General features: G+C 41.6%; 2 protein-coding genes across 6 annotated transcripts in view; one reads left to right on the forward strand and one right to left on the reverse strand.

Annotated features, from left to right (window-relative positions):
• Positions 1-19,399, reverse strand: part of LOC120431703 (TPR-containing protein DDB_G0280363-like) — a 124,710-nt gene that overhangs the window by 10,496 nt on the left and 94,815 nt on the right. The gene's annotated exons all lie outside the window — the stretch shown is intronic.
• Positions 3,578-19,399, forward strand: part of LOC120412392 (protein phtf) — a 30,258-nt gene continuing 14,436 nt past the window's right edge. The window contains exons 1-6 of one of the 4 annotated variants that reach the window (XM_052710190.1): positions 3,578-3,869; positions 11,750-12,679; positions 15,737-16,503; positions 16,918-17,043; positions 17,110-17,897; positions 17,963-18,040. In XM_052710190.1, coding sequence (XP_052566150.1) covers positions 11,781-12,679; positions 15,737-16,503; positions 16,918-17,043; positions 17,110-17,897; positions 17,963-18,040 — 2,658 coding nt within the window. In that variant the 5' untranslated portion in view covers positions 3,578-3,869; positions 11,750-11,780. Of the gene's footprint in view, positions 3,870-11,457; positions 11,619-11,749; positions 12,680-15,736; positions 16,504-16,917; positions 17,044-17,109; positions 17,898-17,962; positions 18,041-19,399 lie in introns of those variants that run through there. The other 3 variants (XM_052710193.1, XM_052710192.1, XM_052710191.1) reach the window with 3 other exon arrangements.

Below are 19,399 nucleotides of genomic sequence, written 5' to 3' on the forward strand. Positions count from 1 at the left end.
GCTGAACCCCCGAACACGACAGACTGGCGAACGCTGAGGGAGCAAAGCCTAAGAGCAAGAGATCTTCCCAGATTTGTTACTCTTGCAAAATTGCTGGTTTTAAATCTGGGTTGAACTCTTGCTCTTAGAGCCTAACTCCCCAACCCAACAGAACTTACACACCCTTAGTATCAAGATCCGTGCCGACCCCTAATTGGACGGAACACCCATTCGAACGGCAAAGAGACGAAGGAATTTTAGCGAGCCGAATGGGGGGAGGGGTTGGGGGCGAGAGCAGCCTCAGAAAGCTGTGCATTCCGTCGCCCCCCCAGACCAAAATTTGTTCCTGAAATTTAAATTCAAATTAGCTCGCTGCCTCGTCCCGGGTGGAACGAGGGATGAGGGCAACTCTTTCAACAGTTTGGAATTGGACACGACGCAATTCTTTCAGAAACGCTCGCCGCGAATGCGACGAGCTAGTTGTTGTTTCACAAACATCTTTCACGCGCCTCATCTCGTTGATGCCTCGTCCCGGGTGGGACGAGGGACGGGGAGTGAGGCAACTCCGAACCACGGCAACCACGAAAGATCCAAACGGTCCGGCCATCGAGAGGCAACTGGCTGACGGTGACGTCGAGAAGGCGATGCGCGCTTCTTTTCCAGTTCTGGTCCCTCTCTCCTGCTGCTGCTGCTCTGGTCTCTCCTGCTGCTGCTGCTCTGGTCTCTCCTGCTGCTGCTGCTCTGGGCTGAGCTTTCCTGCTGCTGCTGCTGCCGGTCCGACGTCTGAGACGTGAATGATAGAATGGGCTCTGGCGCGCGTTCTTATATAGCCTTTCGGCCCGCTACTTCCCCTCCTTTTTCGCGACCGACACTCGGTCGCGTTGCTCGGATGATTTTCCCCTCAAAATAGGTACTTGACATTCCCGTCCGTGAGTGGGAAGCGCTCATTTTGCTTGCAAAATCTCTGCATTTTGAAAACATTTTAAAACATTCAATTGTTTCAATAGTTAAACTATTATGCCAACAATGAAAGTTTTATAGCAAATTGCTGAATAATTTTCGAATCGAATGGCACATAAATCGTGTCGATTCGATTTGAGGGAAGGAAGATATAAGCGTTTGACGGATGACGCAGTAATCCAGGGCCTTCGGCCCGGGTTTTTTGGAATGACACCCCAGTACCTTCGACAAAGACGTAAGTCTACGTCAAAAGGGGTTGCAACCGACAGGATTCAAACCCAGCACCAACAGTAAGGACTGGCGCCTTAGCCCGCTCGGCCATTAGACCGATGGAAAGGATAAGCGCATATATGAGCTTGACGTTTCGGTCAAGTAGGTTTCCCATACTGATGGGCTACATGTTCCAGGGTGTAATATTATTAATTTCATAAAATAATGCAACATTTATTTTACACCCAGGCATAGGGACGTGGCGTTACATCGTGCTGCCATCTGGTTTTTTGAAGTGCAAGTGTGGAAAAGTGCTGAGTCATCGTCTAAAAATAGACAGCGTCCTATCTCGCCCAGCAAAATGAAGTCGATAAAGTAGTCGGTTTCGATGGAGAAAAAGTGGAAAACGTGGTCTAAAAATAGCGACGCCATCCCCCTATTTTACACGCAGCTGGATTACTACTTTTTTTTGCTGTGTACGACATTTGGATTGTGAGTCCAACACAAAAAAAAAGTTGGTCGTCGTGGATCATGGCCGTTCACGGTCACCCGCAACACAAAAAAAATGTATAGAAATTGTCCATGAGAGTGAGGGATGATTCGATTCGAATAGTACATTAAATTTTCCATAAAATTACATGTCCCAAAAAAATTTACAGTTCTGGAATTTATTTTGAAAATATTCTATAAGTTAATGTTTTTCATATGTTTATAGGACCTATTAAAAAAAAATTCTAGAGTTGAGTAACGAAAATGGCACAATTTCTGAAACTATGTTTGTATTTTTTTCGATGAAAAATACGTTTTTTCGGAATTGGGTCCTGTATATACAGATTTTTGTGATTTTTGGGATCAAAAAATCTGTATAATACAGATTTATCTGTATATCTGGCATGGCTGATTGGGTCCTAAAGTTAAGCTTTAATTTGTGATATTATTGTTCACAACGATAATGCTAATTTTTCTGAGCGCAATGACACTTTGAACGACCGCAAAGGAGTTAAAATGGATTTTTGATTGAATTTTCAAAAGTTAACTTCACGGCCCTTCTTGACAGAAAAGGCTTGACAGCTCGTTCCAAGGGGACCATAGTTGATCCATCTAAAAAAGGTTGTCTTGTCATTTCTTTTTTTTTTTGCTTTAATGAAAAAAAAAATCAGAAATGGTTTTTAATCGTGTTTTTTTTTTTACCGTCATGCATAAAAATTTGCGTAGGGCTTCAGTACCTGATTCCATTACTGGTTGAGGCTGTAAATTTAAGGTAGATATTACCTTAAAGTTTAAATGGACGTCGGCCATTAGAAAACTTCTATGCAACTTAATTTTTAAACTCGACAGTTTGCTTGCTATCGTCCTTTTTCGTCTGCACTTTAACGTTACAGCATTTTCATTAAAACTGTTTTTGAAACCCCAAGTCGTGGAATCAATATGGCGGACTTTCCCGTATCCCCTTAACATTACCAATTGCTCCATAATCTCAGCTCGCTTAGGAGCATTTTTAGGAGTATATTGTAGCACACAAACTCAAAATAAGACAACAGCAAATAAAAAGTGACTTAACTATTCAGAGTTTCGTTCATCCAAAGTTCCATTTTTGCGAGGACTTCGGACAAACGAATCAGTACTGTTAATAATCTCAAAAAATATTAAATCTCGGGTGAGTTTTCAAAAAGCCGTAAGAGCCACCGTGACCTCCGACACTAATATTCGTTTTTCTCCAAATTGTAACAAAATTTCATTTATTTTTAGTTTGGGGCACTTGAAAGACGTGTAGATGAACAATCTAAAGCTTTTTTGAATTTGGTTTTTCGTAAGTAGATCGAATACCGAGGCAAAAAAGGCTATGTTTACCTCTGGCTCTTACGGCTTTTTGAAAACTAATCCGAGAAATGCTGTGATGAAACCGCATTAACTAAACGAAGAAAATACAAGAATCAAGTAGTTTACTTTACAAACCAAACTTTCAGCACCGAAGGGGTTTTCATTCATTCCACGTTCACAAAACAGCTGATTAGAATGAACAAAATGAACGCCACTTCGCTACGTTCATTGGCATGCGCAAGGTAAACGCAGTTTCCGCATGATGTCTGTGTTGGTAGAGAAGCGAGCGATTTTGAGCAAGAATACTCTACACTTTTATTCATTTTCCTATGAATTAGTTGAAAATCTAGGAAAATTTTGAAGGAAACTTTCGAATTAAAAGGCTTAAACAATGCTATACTTATTATTTTTTTAATTTGGTTAATTCACTATAATTATTTAAAACAAAAAAAAAACGAATAATAATTATAACAATCAAAATTTATCTTTAACAAAACAAATTTTGCAATCAACCCAATTAATAATTTTGCTAAACAAAAACTTCGCACCTTACATCATGGCCACGTTGGCATCTCCTTCATCCCATCATCTCTATAGCACAGCAGTCAATTTGCTCAGTTCATGTGTGAAGTGCTCGCTCGAAGGGTTGGCGATATTTGCAGCAAATTTTTGTGCGTTTTCTTACAAAATGTTGGAAAAAATAGTGCTCAAAAGTGGCTGCAATGCGTAGTTGAACCAATTCGGCCAGTGTCCCCGCCAGAAAAATCTACAGAGGGTTACTTTTGAGGTGGATAATTGCCAGCGAGTTCCCCTGGTGGAAAATATCGATTAGCGGAAACAACCTCACATCTGGGAGACCTTCAAAACCATCGGCATCGGCTGGGTTGTACTGACATTTGGTATGTTTAGCGCGATTGAATGCAGTTTTGTGATTTGGTTAAGATTGGATCGAAATAGCCTAACAGTCGAAATATGTGCTATTCAGTAAATCGTAGATAAGAGAACGTACCAATTGCGCACCAAAGTTCCAATCTCATAAAAAATAGCTTTCGAGAAATCACGGTCTCAATAATTGCACTGATTGATAATTGTTTGCATCCGATTATAGCAGAATAATAAAACGAAACAAAAATCGGAAGAAAAAGCGATTTTCTTCTATTCCATACGTACCTCAAAAAATAACAAAGAATAACACCACAACCAACCCAGATGAACGCGGAAGAAGAACACAAAAAAGTACATCCACCGTGTTCAAAGCCACGAAGAAAGTGTAAGCAAAAAACATACCCGCTCTCGGCCGGCTTCGGGTTTCGATCGGCTGCGAGCGTGTTGTTTACGTTCGCCCTTCCCGTTTACTCCACCGGCACTGTAATGAGGCAGCGTGGTTTCATCGGCGCTGTCTTCTTCCTACCCACAGTTGTTTGGTACATGTTGCTTGCGGTAAATATACGAGAGAGATGAACCGAGAGTGTTCACGCAATCTGTCAAAAACATATGATTGCGGAGTGGAGTTCACGGCAAATCATGAATTAAACTTGTGCAGTGTACGTGTGTCGTGCCAAAACAAACAGAACACTGTGTATAAATCGATAATGGATTCGTGAATAACTTTCATTTAAAAATAATAATTTCTAGATGTTTTACTGAAAACGATGCATACACACAAAAAAAATTATGGTAACATTTATCAGGAAATGGTGACCGATTTTGTGTAAAAAAAAGTGTAATATTACATCAGGAATTTGTAAAATTTCATCAGTTTCTGATGAATTTTCATCAGGTTCACATATTTACACATTTTTTTAGAGTAAAGTTAATCATTAAAAGAGGTAATATTCAACCAACCACAATTTCACCCTTCCAAAATTTAACTTTTTTTTCTGTGTAGATCAAAAGAACCTCAAGAAAATTTTCAAAATTCAATAAAAAACGTTACTTAATCCACCCTTAGGTGGTTGGTGCCTTCTCACATTTAGAGGGTAATGCTATCCAAAATAGATAAAAAAGGGCGGACCTTTCAGTGTTCTATCAACTTGATTCATACCATCAGATTAGGTAGTCAGATCTTCATAATTCAGGGCTCTTATGTACTTATAACTTTTGATAGGGTTGCCAGATCTGCAATCTATTGAACTCATTGAAAAGGTCTTTTGATTACCTATCCAACGACAAGTCGCAAGATAGATCCGGATAACGTTTTTGTCAAAATATCTGATATCCAGCCTCCCAAAAAATGCATAAATAACACTTAAGTGCGTATAACTTTTGATAGGGTTGTCAGATCTGCAATCTTTTGAACTCGTTGCAAAGGTCTTTCGATTACCTATCCAACGACAAGTCGCATGGTAGATCCGGACAACGTTTTCATCGAAATATATGAGATCCGGCCTCTAAAAGGCTCATAAAAAACACTTAAGTGCTTATAACTTTTGATAGGGTTGTCAGATCTTCAACGTCTTGAACGTGTTGGAAAGGTCTTCTGATTACCTATCCAACGATAGGTCGCATGAGAGATCCGGACAACGTTTTCATCGAAATATATGAGATCCGGCATCCAAAAAGTGCATAAATAACACTAAAGTGCTTATAACTTTTGATAGGGTTGTCATATCTCAATGTCTTGTACGCATTGGAAAGGTCTCTTTATTACCTTTCTAAAAATGTATAGCATGACAGGTTTTCTTACAAAAACCATCCTTTTTACAATCTTCCGGACTTTTGTTAAAATCGTTTTTTTAGCATAACTTTTGAAGTACTTAACTAAACTTTATAATTTTTAATAGCGATGGGACTTATGGGACCCCAAGACGGATCGAATGAGACCAAAACGGTCCAAATCGGTTCAGCCAGTGCCGAGATAATCCAGTGCAAATTTTTTGATCAACATCCCACCACACACACAGACATTTGCTCAGAATTTGATTCCGAGTCGATATGTATACATGAAGGTGGGTCTAGGTGGTCAAATTAAGAATTTCGTTTTTCGAGTGATTTTATAGCCTTTCCTCAGTAAGGTGAGGAAGGCAAAAATAAGCTTAAACATTCAGATACCAGGTTGCTAGCAGATTGTACCGAGAAGAAAGTTTATTGCACTTCACTATCAGCTTACAAATTCAGATCAAACCTTGTCAGCATCACGAAGGTTGCGAGACAAAGTTTGTTATAGAATTAAATAATGCAAACAATATTTACGTAAACATGTCTGGACTGGCAGACAAGTCTGATTCCATGGCGAAACACAACGAGAGCACCTCTCACAACACCTTTCCAATGCAGATGGGACCTTTTTTAAATTCCAATGCAGATAGAACCTTTTGCAAAACACTGAATTTGGGCACAAACATTTGTAAATTTACGTCTGCTTAAGGGGTTACATACAAGTAAATCGACAAAAAAAGTCAGAGGTTGGTGAGAGCACACACTTATTTTTTTTTTTCAATTCGGTTTTATTGGTGAATAATAGGGTGGGTACGGATTTGGAAAAGTTCTCAGATCAAGTTCTGGTGTGGTTCCTCTTGTAGGGCATACCCATAGGGACTCTCACGCCAAATTTCAGCTCATTTGGTTGAAAACTGGCTTGTCTCAAGCGGGTTGAAGTTTACATGGGATTTACTATGGGAAATTTTGAATTTTCGTTCATTCGCTCCTACAGGCCTGGGGAAAACATGTAGAAACTTCTAGGATGGCCAGAAATGAGCGGAATCGTGTGGAGAACAACTTTCCCTAAGAGACCAGGTCGACTCGTTCAACCCCCATCGAGCTCAACGGCAATACATCCGGGGTTTTCGGATCCAACGGTTTTCACCAGAAAAGCATCAAATTTTCCTTAGCATGCTATGAATGCTTCATGAACACCGCGACGCCACATGTCAAACAGCTACCACGTGGACTGGTATCGCCTATAAAAAAATACTTTTTATTACTTTTTGAACTATAGAATTATCATTTATGGTGATCAAGATACTATTTAGCTGGATTCTAAACCTCCGAATAAGAAAAAAAACTGTTACGGTGCAAATTTTACAATCACGTGGTAGCAATGAGTTATTTTGAAGTGCATAACAGAGTTTTGGAGTTCCTTACAGCTGTGTGTTGCATCATAATCCATTTAGGAACAATTATTTCTTTAACTAAGGCACTAGCAAGAGTAAGAAAAACTATAAAAAAAAACTTACAGAAATTGCAAAGGAAAGGGGATAGAGGAAGAGAAAGCTTATATCTAGATCACAGGTAATTTATCCTTTGTAGATGTGTTTGATCATCAGTTCCCCAAGAGCCAGGAATTGTTCTGCCTTGTTCCGGCAGCTCCAAAACCGCGTCGTCATCTTCCCCGCGAGAGCAAAGAACTCCGGCAGGGTGAAGAGATCTTCCCCGGTGACTTCTTGCTGGGCCGTACTGCCGCTACCGGCAGCGACCACGCTGGCGAACGAACGCCCCCAACCAGGAGGGAACGCTGAGTTTTCCGCTGGAACCGTAAGCTGTCCAGCTGCAGGAAAGGCTGCGCTCGTACTTCGCTGAGGAGAGTGGGACGCTGCTGCTTTCTTCTTTCTCTTTTCCTGCTCCTCGAGGTAGGCCTTGCGCGCGATGCATCCGCGGTAATTGCCGGTATGGTTGCCGTCACAGTTCGCGCACTTTACGCGCGGCTTGGTTTGTTCTGCCTTGTCCCCCAAGTCCGCCTTTCGTGGCAGTGCGCACGCCTCCGAGAGGTGTGACTCACCGCACTTCACGCAGCGGGGCCGGAGGTTGCAGTTCCGCGAGCCGTGGCCGAATTTTTGGCAACGGTGGCATTGCGCTACGTCCGTCGGGTTCTTGGTGTAAAACCGCCAGTTTACCCAAAAACCGTCCAACGTCTTAGTCCGCCGCAGGTCTTGGATCTTGACGGTGCCGCGGTCGAAGTACAACAGGTACAGTGTGTGTGTACCTGTTACCGTTGTCTTGCGCGAGAGCACTTTAATCTCCCGCGGTTTTATTCCGGCGTCCGAAAGATGACCCTTCAGGTCGGAGATAGGACGGTCTTGATAACCCTGCAAGACGACCTTAACAGGGGGCTTCTCGGGGTTGAATGTGTAGAAGTTGAAGTTGCTACGCTTCAATTCTTCAAACACCAGGTCGAAGTTCTTTTTATTCAGTGTGATCACTTGCACTGCCGACTTACCGATTTTCAGACAATATCCGAGGCCTTCCAGCAACTCGTCAACATCGTCCGCCAACGTGTCCAAAACAAAAATTGGAATTGGTCTTCGTTCCGTTGGAGAATCATTCTTTTTTGGCGTCGGCACTTTTTTCCGTGCACGACCATCGTCGTCGTCGTTGTCGGTAGTGATGCTACCGTCGGTGTTGTTGTTGTTTTCTTCGTTGTCGCTCAGCATCTGGAACTCGTTCCTGATGGGAATGTTGGCGGATGTTGATGTGCCACTGGTCGTGGCACCGGAGGTACCCGAACGGGTTCGCACTGGTGATCTTGGAACATATCTGGGGTGTAGTAGCTTTTTGTCGATTCCTTCTGCGCTCACGCTCCCCTGCGCGATGGCGGTCGACACGGCGTTGGTTTGTTTACCTTTTTGCACACGGCCGGTAGACGAACTTCGCGGGTTTTTCGAGGCCGCACTCGAACTGCCACGGCCACGGCCGGCCTTTGGCATGCTGGAGAAGCAAACTCGCGGGTAACCACAATCAATTACGGCGAAAAAAATCGAAAAAACGATGGAGCACTGAGCACTAGCTGCATGCTCTCGTGCGTACACGGAGGGAGCTGCTTAATTTTATTTAAAATCTGTTTTCAGGGCATTAAAATATACATTTTCAGCTGTTATCAAAACAAATTTGAATACATTTGGTTGTATTATTGCCGAGATATAGCTATTTGAAGTTAGCAGATTCAAAAAAACGGGTGCCACGCTATCTCAACACTGCCTTGACCAAATTGGCTCAAAATTTTGGTGAAGACTCGTTAAACCAGTCCTGTGTGCATGACGAAGGCCGATTTTTAAAAAACTCATTTTAAAAAAAGATAAAAATATTTTTGTGTTTTTCATATAAAAAATCGCCAGTTTTTGATTTTTGTATTTTTTTAAAAAGCAAAACTTGAAAAAGCAAAACTTCGTCATGCACACGGGATATGTCTTGAGAGTCTTCACCCCGAATTTCAGCCAATTTGGTCCATCCCATCTCGAGATATTGTGGCACCCGTAAATCAACTCGGTGTTTCGAGAAAAACGCTCAGAAAGTTTGACAGTTCGCTTTGCGCACGGCAAAATGTTGAGCTTAAAATCGTCTCTAAATCAGTTTAATCATGTAATATCTTCATGAAACTTTCAGGAGTGATTGAAAATCATCTTTTTAGTGGATTCAATAAATTTTCTGTGATATGAAATTTTGAGATTTTCTACATGTATGTAACCCCTTAAGTGTTATTACATTTTTAAAGTTTTTTGAAAAACTACATAAATAAAACCCCCAAGGCGTTTGTTTTGATAGTGTGCGTTAGCGTCGTTTCAAAAGTGACAGTTCATCACTTTTAAGTTTGACTTTTTTGATCGATCGGGACATTACACAGCAAAAACAAAAGTAGTAATCCAGCTGCGTGTAAAAGGTCTGGGTGTAAAATATTGGTTTGCATTATTTTATGAAATTCTATGTAATATTACACCCTGAACTATGTAACCCATCAGTATGAGAAACCTACTTGACCGAAATGTCATGCTCATATCTGCGTTCATCCATTCCATTCTTCATCGGTCTGATGGCCGAGCGTGCTATTCTTCAGCATAAAACAAGAAAACTATTTAACACAACTGAAAGAAATAAATAAAGGAAACAATTCTTGAATAAATTTATGGATCCAAAAGACATAAAACTGAAACTATGTTGAAAATTTGAAATCTCGCTAATTTTTTCAAAAGGTCCTATCTAATACATTTCATTAAAAAAAAGTTTTCAAAGCATTTTGAATAAATTAAATTTGGGCATAGAAAGGCAGATAGAGTGGTTTGGAAAATCTGTAAACGTTAAAAATAATCATAAAATTGTAGCATATTTTCTGAGAACAAAAAATTATTTTCGATGTATTTAATCAGCCACCTGTTTTGAAAATTTTACTTTTTTCCCAAGTTTTCACCTATAAAACTAAATCGTGTGTATTTGAAAGCATTTGATTCGGAAAGTTCAACAAATTTCGCATGATAATGAACATATATATTGTATTGAATATTGCTAAAGTCTGTGGATTATTTTTTTCTGATTGAGCAATTCCAGCTCAAATCGGGAATTTTTCTGGTACTTTTGTACCCGACCCTCTCCGATTTCAATGAAACTTTGTAGACATGTTATCCTAGGCCATGTTATATAAGCCATTTTTGTGTATATGGAGCCAATTGTACTCAAAAATGAGATTTGAGAAGGGCGTAAGTTATTAATAATTTTTTTTATTCTGTAATTTAAAAATGACTGTATCTCGAAGCTATCGAATCAAAAAGTGGTCAAAGACAAACTTGTAGGAAATTTGATGGGCTTTCTGAAAAAAATACACTGAAACAAAAATACACGCCAATTTTATGAGAATTTTCAATTTTAAAGTTTAAAAGTTAAATTTTAAGGTGATCTCACAATTTTTTTTTCGTTCAAAATTTTTGTGAAAATAGCCTAAAATGTTACAAAAAGACTCACGAAAAATGCAGGATGGTATGTCTCTCCTAAAAAAATACAAAAATCATTTACAAAAACTGTTTTTTTTTTAAGTGGTCTAAACGTCAAAATTTTCAAAAACCGATAGTGAGAATCGATTCTCCAGACAATTTTACATAAAAGTCTCCATATTGACCACTATCCTATGTCCAATCCTTGTGAAGATACAGCGGTTTTAAAAATAAAAATGTTGAAAAAATAAGTTTTTTTGTGGTTTTTGGCAATTTTGTATATGACAGACTTGATTTTTCAGTCTCGTAAATATTTTTACCGGAAAGCTCGTCCAATTTCCCATAAGTTTGCCTCTTATTTTTTGAGGTCTTTTTATGTGAAGGGAGAACAATTACTTTAAAAATGTTTACAACTAAATGTAATGTATCTTGCTTAATAAAAACCTGTCTGCACTCTTAACCCCCGAGTGACCTCCAAATGCCCTGTTAAACTCCGTTCACCATCTTCCAAAATTCTTGACATTACGACCTGCAAACAGCAGCACCAATAACCATCCGACGACCTCGATTCCCACCGAACACCACCCCCAAAAAAGGAAAATCACTTTCCCTTTCGGCAAATGTCTGGTAGACATGCAAACTACAAGACAGCCACCTCGCGAAGACGTACGTGAGCTCAGCTGATGCACCGCGCGCGAACCCTCACGCAACCGCTCTTAACTTGACATTGAATAGTGGTGGGCCTCGTGGCCAACGTCGTCGTCATCGCCCACCAGCTCAAATGAATTCGTCGAATGAAGTTGGTCAAATTTCGTCTGTGCTTTCGTCGTCATTGGTTTTCGCGTTTATAGGGGATTCGGACTCAGTTGAATCGAGACGCCAGAAGACTTTGGGTGGAACTCTGTGCATCGTGGGTAGTCTAACGGAAACTGGTTCAAGTCTCTGGCGTTGCATAAGACGCAAGTCTGCGGCGTACGGTTCGAAAGTTGGATGTTTAGTTTAGCATAGTTGCAGGTGCGCGATGAACATAATTTTTCACTAAATACTTGACCGCGACTAAAAATAGTACACGCGCGCTCGGATTTGTTGATCGCATGCCAACCAATTAGTGACTAACTAGTAATTTTCTTCTTTTTACCCCCCAGTGAGACTTGCTGACGGTTTCAGTGGAAAATTATGCGCCTGGATGAGCTGGTAGCATGGTACCAGAAAAAGATCGGCACGTACGACAAGCAGCAATGGGAGAAAACGATCGAGCAGAAGATCCTGGCGGGGATCACCCACCTGCCACTTAAGAACACCAAGCTCAAAACCGAACTGATCGATGTGGACCTGGTGCGCGGGTCGACCTTCCCCAAGGCCAAATCCAAACTATCCATCCTGACTGTGATCTACCTGGCCGCCGTGCGGCTCCTCTTCCTGCCCGTCTACGCCAAGTGGTGGGTCCGCCAAACGTCCCCGCGGGTCTTCATCCTTCTGCTAACCCTGTACCTGCTCCAAATGATCAACCTGGGCATCTACAGCTACAACGTAAACAAAACCGGTGCCGACCAGGAGGACCACATCGTCTCGATCTCCGATTTCCTAATCCCGATGGCCCTTTCCTTCTTACTCAGCGTAATTCACTCCCAGATCGTGGCCACCGCGTCCAACACCGGCGGCTTCTGCCGCCAGAACAAAAAGTGCCACTCACATTCCACGCTCAAGAAGCGCGAACGGATACGACGGAAGCGACGTACCCGGGCCGCTACCTATCCGGGAGGTTCCGGAGAATCAACAACGACCGCGTCGAAACCATCGAACGACGACGATCTGGACGTGCCGGCGAAACCATCGAAACAAAAGCTCCTGAACGGAACGCTACCGAACAACAAGTCACCCACGGGGTCTCCGGCGAGGACGGCCAAGAAACAGGGCGCTTGCAGTACCAGCAGCAGCACCAGCAGTGACGCGTTGAGTGGTCAAGTTACGAAGGACGTGCTCAACGTGGCGACGAAGCGGGACGAACTGCGGATTAAGGTGGTTCCCGCCGCCGATCTCGATGAGGATGAATCAGTGTTTCTGGACGAGGGAAGGTGAGGAAACTTTAGTCCATGTGGTGGGAGCGCTAAACTATCGGGTTTATCAGTAACCTTCATATTTCTTAGTTAAACTGCATTACTGAATCGTGATAAACTTTTTTGCGATATCGAGACTGTTTACTGCGCGTCACACCACACAGTTATCATTTGATTTGTAATGATTTTGATTGAAAAGTTTACTTCGTACCAAATTATAGAACAATTAAGAATGGTGAATGAGCAAAAGAGTAAGAGGAAAATGATTGATTGTAAGATTAAGAGTAAGAGTGAGTGAGTGAGTAAGTGAGTGAGTGAGTAAGTGAGAAAGTGAGTAAGTGAGTGAGTGAGTGAATGAATGAATGAGTGAGTGTTATTTCTCCGTGCGAGTGAGAAATAAAAAAGAGTGAGTAAAAGGAATTAAGTACGAAAGCGTTAGTGATAATTAATAAGTGAAACTTAGAATAAACCTGAGGTTGAGTGCGAGAGAACAAGAGGGCATGGGACTGAGTGTAAGAGAGAAGTTGTTAGTGAGAGTGAATGATATTAATAGTAAGAATGAGGTGAAATAAGATTGACAGTCCGGTTTTGAATATACAGTTCAGACCCGATTATCCGAAATTTAGATTTTCTGAAGGTTTGTATGGTACTTCAAAAAAATCGAATGATGAACAAAATTGCCTTTTTACCTTTCTTACTAAAGAAAGGTATAGGTTTTACTTTATGGCTGGACGTCATTTTCGTCTTCGTAAATATTGCGATTCAGCGTGAATTTTCATCGGAAAAATCGTCAAAAAATCACACTGCATCGATTTTCGACGCTCTATCGATTCACCTTGACAGAACTCGTCTATCTCCAACCCTCGAATTTTGAGAAAATAAATTCCGTGGAGTTCGAGTGATGTCCGTGTGTGGTAAATTTTTTGCAAAATTTTGTGTCGCGAAGTCCTCGGCTCCCATATTTTCGATTTTGATTGTCCCAAGTGCATTTGAAGCTGGTGTGCTGAACAAGGGTCATTTTGAGACCGAATTGTGGCCAGACTTTTCAACAAAATGCACAGTTTTCGAATGAAAATATGGTAAATTTTTTTCATTTTCATATCTTTTATTTATCTCAAAAATTGCATTTTTCGAGCTCTACAACCTCCCAAATTTTCATCCAGATCCATAATTTGGTTCCGGAGTTCGAGCCGTTTGATTAACCTACCATAAGAAAAAAAATCCCTAAAAAAAGGTAAAAGCCCACCTGGTGACCTTCGCCAACATTTTTCATTTCTGATTTTATCCGAAATTTCTTTCTACATTCATAGTACAGACCATGAGTGAGCATCTGAAACAAATTCGACATCTATCGGCAATCCCGATCAATTTTTAGAACGATTTACTTTTTGCCTTTCTTACTAAAGAAAGGTATAGGTTTTACTTTATGGCTGGACTTCATTTTCGTCTTCGTAAATATGGCGATTCAGCGTGAATTTTCATCGGAAAAATCGTCAAAAAATCACACTGCATCGATTTTCGACAGTTCGTCGCCAAGTCGACAAGTTGTCAAGTTGAGCTTCGAATACTGGCGCGAGAATGCTGGCGCATATATTTTGTTGCTCGACTTATACTCGTTTTGTAGTAGCTTGTCTACCGATGTTTCCTACAACATGTAAGATATCGTAGCTTTTCGGTTTCTTTTGCCCTGTCCGTTTTTGCATAACTGTCCAATGTTTATGCAAAAACAATTGTGACATAGGACGTTCATCCGGCTACAATCAATTTGTTACCCGTGTGCTCCTAAAATCGCCTAAAAGTAGCCTTCATTTTTTCGTGATTTCGTAAGTTTATTTAACAGGGTTTATTGGATTCCAATAGGAGCTTTCCAAGCTTTTCATCGTTTATATCGTTTTCAAAGTTTTCAATGCTGGCGACGCCAATGGCTTTCTACCTAAGGTACTCGCGATTGAGTGTGTAGTGGTGCGGTTGTAAAAATAGCTATCTCTGACTCTGTCACTTTCGTAGAAGCTGAATGGCTATCTTCCCTGCACCGTGCGGCACACGCGGTTCACTTGTACCTCGGTTTTTCTTTGCGCCTGCTTTGTTCGGTACGATGGTACGATGAACCAAAATACCAACACACAAAAGGGCTCGTACCGAAGCTAGAAAACCAAAACCGCGGTGTGCGTTGTCACTGGCGCATGGGAAGCTTGCTATGCTCGCGTTTGTCATAAACGCTTGTTTGATTAAGAATATGTACGATTAAAAATATTCTTTTGGTGAAATTGCGTTTTTTATTTCTTTTGGAAAACATATCATTTATAATACTTTGCTTTCATCATAAGACTTTCTTTTGTGCTGACGTTATAAATAAACAAAGTCGATGTTATGAATTGAAAGAAGTTATATTTTTTAGTAAGAAAGGCTCTATCTCACCCCAGGTGGGATTTAATCGGGTTTTTTAGCATAATTGATTGCATAATGTATAACAAAATGATTTTTTTTATATTTCGTCACCGCCATATTGGCCGCCATCTTGAATTTAAAAATTCAAAATCACTCTAGCGTAGTTTAGGGGTCATAGTTAAGCTCGACAATCAAAATAAGACAACGAAAAAAAATCGTGATTCGATTATCCGAAGCAATATTTTTCCGAGGCCTTCGGATAATCGAGTCGAAAGTTTTGTTCATTCTTGTATATTCAATCATTTTTGGAAAGCAGATTTTATTTCAATCTGTATAAATTTTATTTAACTAATTGAAATATCAGTGATGCTAACAAAACAGGAAATGTATAGTAATAAAAAAAGAACCCAAATCAAATATTTTTTATAGCAAAACAATCTCAAAGGGCCGTAGCAGGTTTGTATACAAAAACTGTATCTTGCTCACGCGCTATGTTTACATTTGACATGAAAGGGATACACTCTTTGTTTATAAACACACTACGGCCCTTTGGCATTGTTTTGCTGGAATTAGATATTAAAATTATTTATTAGATTTGATTTCAAATCCAACTTTTATACCTTTATTTTCATCTGTCAAAAGAAAAATTTGAGCAAATTTTAGAGTAATAAAAAATTTTCATTTTAGCTTACCTCCTACCCCGAAAGTCGTCGTGCATCACCCAACGGACGCCTCAACCGATTCTCGTGCTACAAATCCACCCCAACCGGAGTGCTCGCTGCGCCGACGAAACGTCAGCTGGGAGGCCCCGGTTTGCCGTGACAACGGCAGTTCCTCCGCCTCCAACTCGTCACCACCGCGATCCGGCGAAGTCGACGGCCCAATCGACGACGATGGGTTCGAGAGTCTCAACGGAAAGAGTTCCGGCGGCGAGGACAGCTCCAACGCGACCGTTCCTTCAGAAAAATACTACAAAAAGCTGCCCTACACAAACACCTGGCTCAGCGGAATCCCGGGAAAGGGCGCCGAAGTGGCCGCTCCGGAAAAGGACTCCCGCTCGGACAGCGATACCGATACACTGCGGAACACTCCGACGGCACAGCAACAGGATCATCTAGCTACGGCGAAACCAGCTTCGATCCCGCCTCGGCGGCATCTTTCATCCGAGTCCGGTATAGAACTGCAGCGACACGAACGGCCGGGAAAATCCCTGCTGGACGAAGACAACGACCGTCTGCTTCAACAGAGCGACCAAGGTTCCCAAAAAGGGACCGTATTTGACGAGAAGCTCGAATCGAGCGGAGACACCGACGAGGAGAACGATTTTGATCTTCAACACAGCGAGTCTAGTCACCATCATTCATCCTTCCACCATCATCACCACCTCCATCATCAGCATTTGTCAGAAGGTACGGAATCCAACACTACTGGTAGCAATATCGCCAACACCGATAGTGAGTATTTTTGGTTCTAACATCCCGCTTCTTTTTATCTCTACTCTAATTCTCGTTTTTGTTTCGTTAAATCGTTATTTTTACGTTCAATCATTTCATCTTCTTGAATCTCTTCCTGAAAGAAGAGGTGACTTCACGTCCATTTCCACCCACTTGTCCACCCTCGTATCTGTTTCTGGTTGATAATCCATGTTAACCTCTATGTTCTTTATCTTTAAGTTCCCTCAGAAGCGCTTTCTTCGTATCCGTAAGTTGTGGGTAATCCGGGGTGTTTTTTCGCACAAGAACCTGAACCAACTGGGTATGTCCTCCGTCGTGTGTCGGTGTCCGGTGGGGATTACTATATAGAATATTCCACGTTCCACTGAATAACCTTCTGTACTAATCTATCAACCATTGAATGCAACCCCACAGGCGAGGACTGCAGCTACAGCTCGGATCTACATTCCGATGCGCAGAACGAACACTCGGATGATGACTACGATCTGGAGGATGCCCCCACCATCATACTGAACCCGTCGTGTGGGGCTTCCGATCGAGGTAAGTCTTCAGAATCTTTTAAACACTCTAACTCATAAAATCATCTGATTCCTTTCATCCCCACAGTCAGCTGCACCATCTGGGATGCGCGCGAGGCCAAAAAGGCCGAAATGTCCGTGCTGGACATTTCCTCCGCCATCATCGAGCGCGTCGAAGGCATGCCGGAAACGTGCGACTACGTGTACATCGGCGTCGCGCTCAGCATCATCCTGTCGCTCATCCCGGCCTTCTGCCGGCTGCTGGAGGCCACCTTCGATCCGGACAACTCCACCGAGCTTAACTTCCTGGACATGCCCGTACTGCTGCTGGAGAAGGCCTCCTTTTCTTGTCTCGCGATCCTTCGGTTCGCCTTCGGCCAGTCCACCTGGGAGCGGACCGTCCTCATCCTGGGCCTCATCCTGCGCCTCAGCCTAACCTACATCGTATTTTTCCTGCTGGCCGTGGCCGAGCGGACCTTCAAGCAGCGCTTCCTGTACGCGAAGCTGTTCTCCCATCTGACCTCATCGCGGAGGGCGCAAAAGTCCTGCATTCCGCACTTCCGCCTGAACAAGGTTCGCAACATCAAGACCTGGCTGTGCGTTCGGTCCTACCTGAAGCGGCGCGGCCCGCAGAACTCCGTGGACGGAATCGTCTCGGCGGCGTTCATCATCACGCTGCTGCTGCTGGCGTTCCTCAGCGTCGAGTGGTTGAAGGATTCCGTCCACCTGCACTCGCAGTTCAACCTAGAGGCGCTGGTTTGGTCCTGTGCCTTCGGGACGTTCCTGCTGCGCTTCATGACGCTCGGTACGAAGATCAACAAAAAGTACAAGAGCGTTTCGGTGCTGATTACGGAGCAGATCAATCTCTACGTACAGGTAGGTTTGAGGAACCCCTACAAAGCGTCTGGTTTTCAAAGGATTCTTTGTGATTTACCCTTCAGATCGAGCAGAAGCCGAACAAAAAGGAAGAACTGATGATTTCAAACAACGTACTGAAGCTGGCCGCAGACTTACTTAAGGTGAGATAGTTTAAGTCTAGTACGCAACTCCAAAGGAATTGGGTCAAGAAATAGCTTTATGAATAGCAGAACAAAAGAGAGGAAACGATTTCTTGGGGCATTTTTAAACCTCTCTGGCTTGCTTTCGCTGCCTCTGCTGCTCTATTGAAATTTTCCTTTACCGATTCCTTACCAAGTGCGTACACTGCTATAAGCCGGAAACGAGCTTATAGCAGCTGCAATTTTTTTTCGGCAATTTAAAATATTTGCTTTGATTTGATTACCGTTTTCACTTTAAATAACCGTTTTTGAAACAAATATTACCGAATTTCGATTATTATAAGCTCTTCAGTTTTCTGTAAGTTTTTTGAAAACTTTTCTTACTCTTGTCTATTCCATAGTTATAAGTAATAATTTTTCGATTGAATTACGATATAAAACACAGCTGAAAGGAACACCAAAACTCTGTTGCGTACCTAAATGAACTCATTGTATCTTGATTATTCACAAATAAAACCGAATTGAAAAAATTGAAAATAAGCTCTTCAAGAAAATCGAATTCATATTTTGCAGATTACTAAATAAAAATTCTCAAAAAAAAACCATCGCGGCCATATTGGCCGCCATCTTTAAATATACTAGTTCAGGTCGGTTAGGGGCATTTTTTTACATTTTGCAAAAATTGCAATTTACAACAACTTCGAAACTTGAATACTAAAACTTCGAAGTTTGCAACATAGTTTTTAGACAAAAAATGATGGATGTCCCGTATATTGGACATAGTACGTTTATTAGTCCTACCAAACGTAGATTTTATGAAAGTCTGAATTTAATAAGAAAATAATAAAGAGTCTATCGTTTGGGAATGCTGTACATGAAAAATCATGTACAGTATTTAAAAAAAAGTATTTACATCCCTTGGGTATAGTGCCCAAGGGGTTCTAGGTTTTCTATAAAACCCACGTTTTTAAATACCTGGGCAAAAAGTAAGTTTGATCCACGAGAACAAAAATTACGAAATTCCATACATTTTTGGCATATTGCTCAAACAAAACCATAACAACGTTTTTGCCTAGGTACCGTAAACTGGGGTCAATCGGGACACATGGGGCGAATTGGGACAGCAGTTTTAACCATGTTGGAGCACAATATTTTGATTTTTCTGGTTGGTTTCGGTTAGAACATACTCAGGCCAACAAAATGTGTACATCCATTTCCAAATTTAAAAGCTTTAAGTGCTCTAAAAACTGCTGTCCCTATTCAGACTGTAGTCCCGATTCACCCCAGATTACGGTAATTAAAAACGTGGGTTTTATAGAAAACCTAGATGTATGGGTATCAAAAGATCGGAAATTTTATGCCCTTTCCGATGCCACTTAG

The sequence above is a fragment of the Culex pipiens genome, chromosome 3 (genome assembly GCF_016801865.2).
Source record: "Culex pipiens pallens isolate TS chromosome 3, TS_CPP_V2, whole genome shotgun sequence".
Classification (NCBI taxonomy): Eukaryota; Metazoa; Arthropoda; class Insecta; order Diptera; family Culicidae; genus Culex; species Culex pipiens.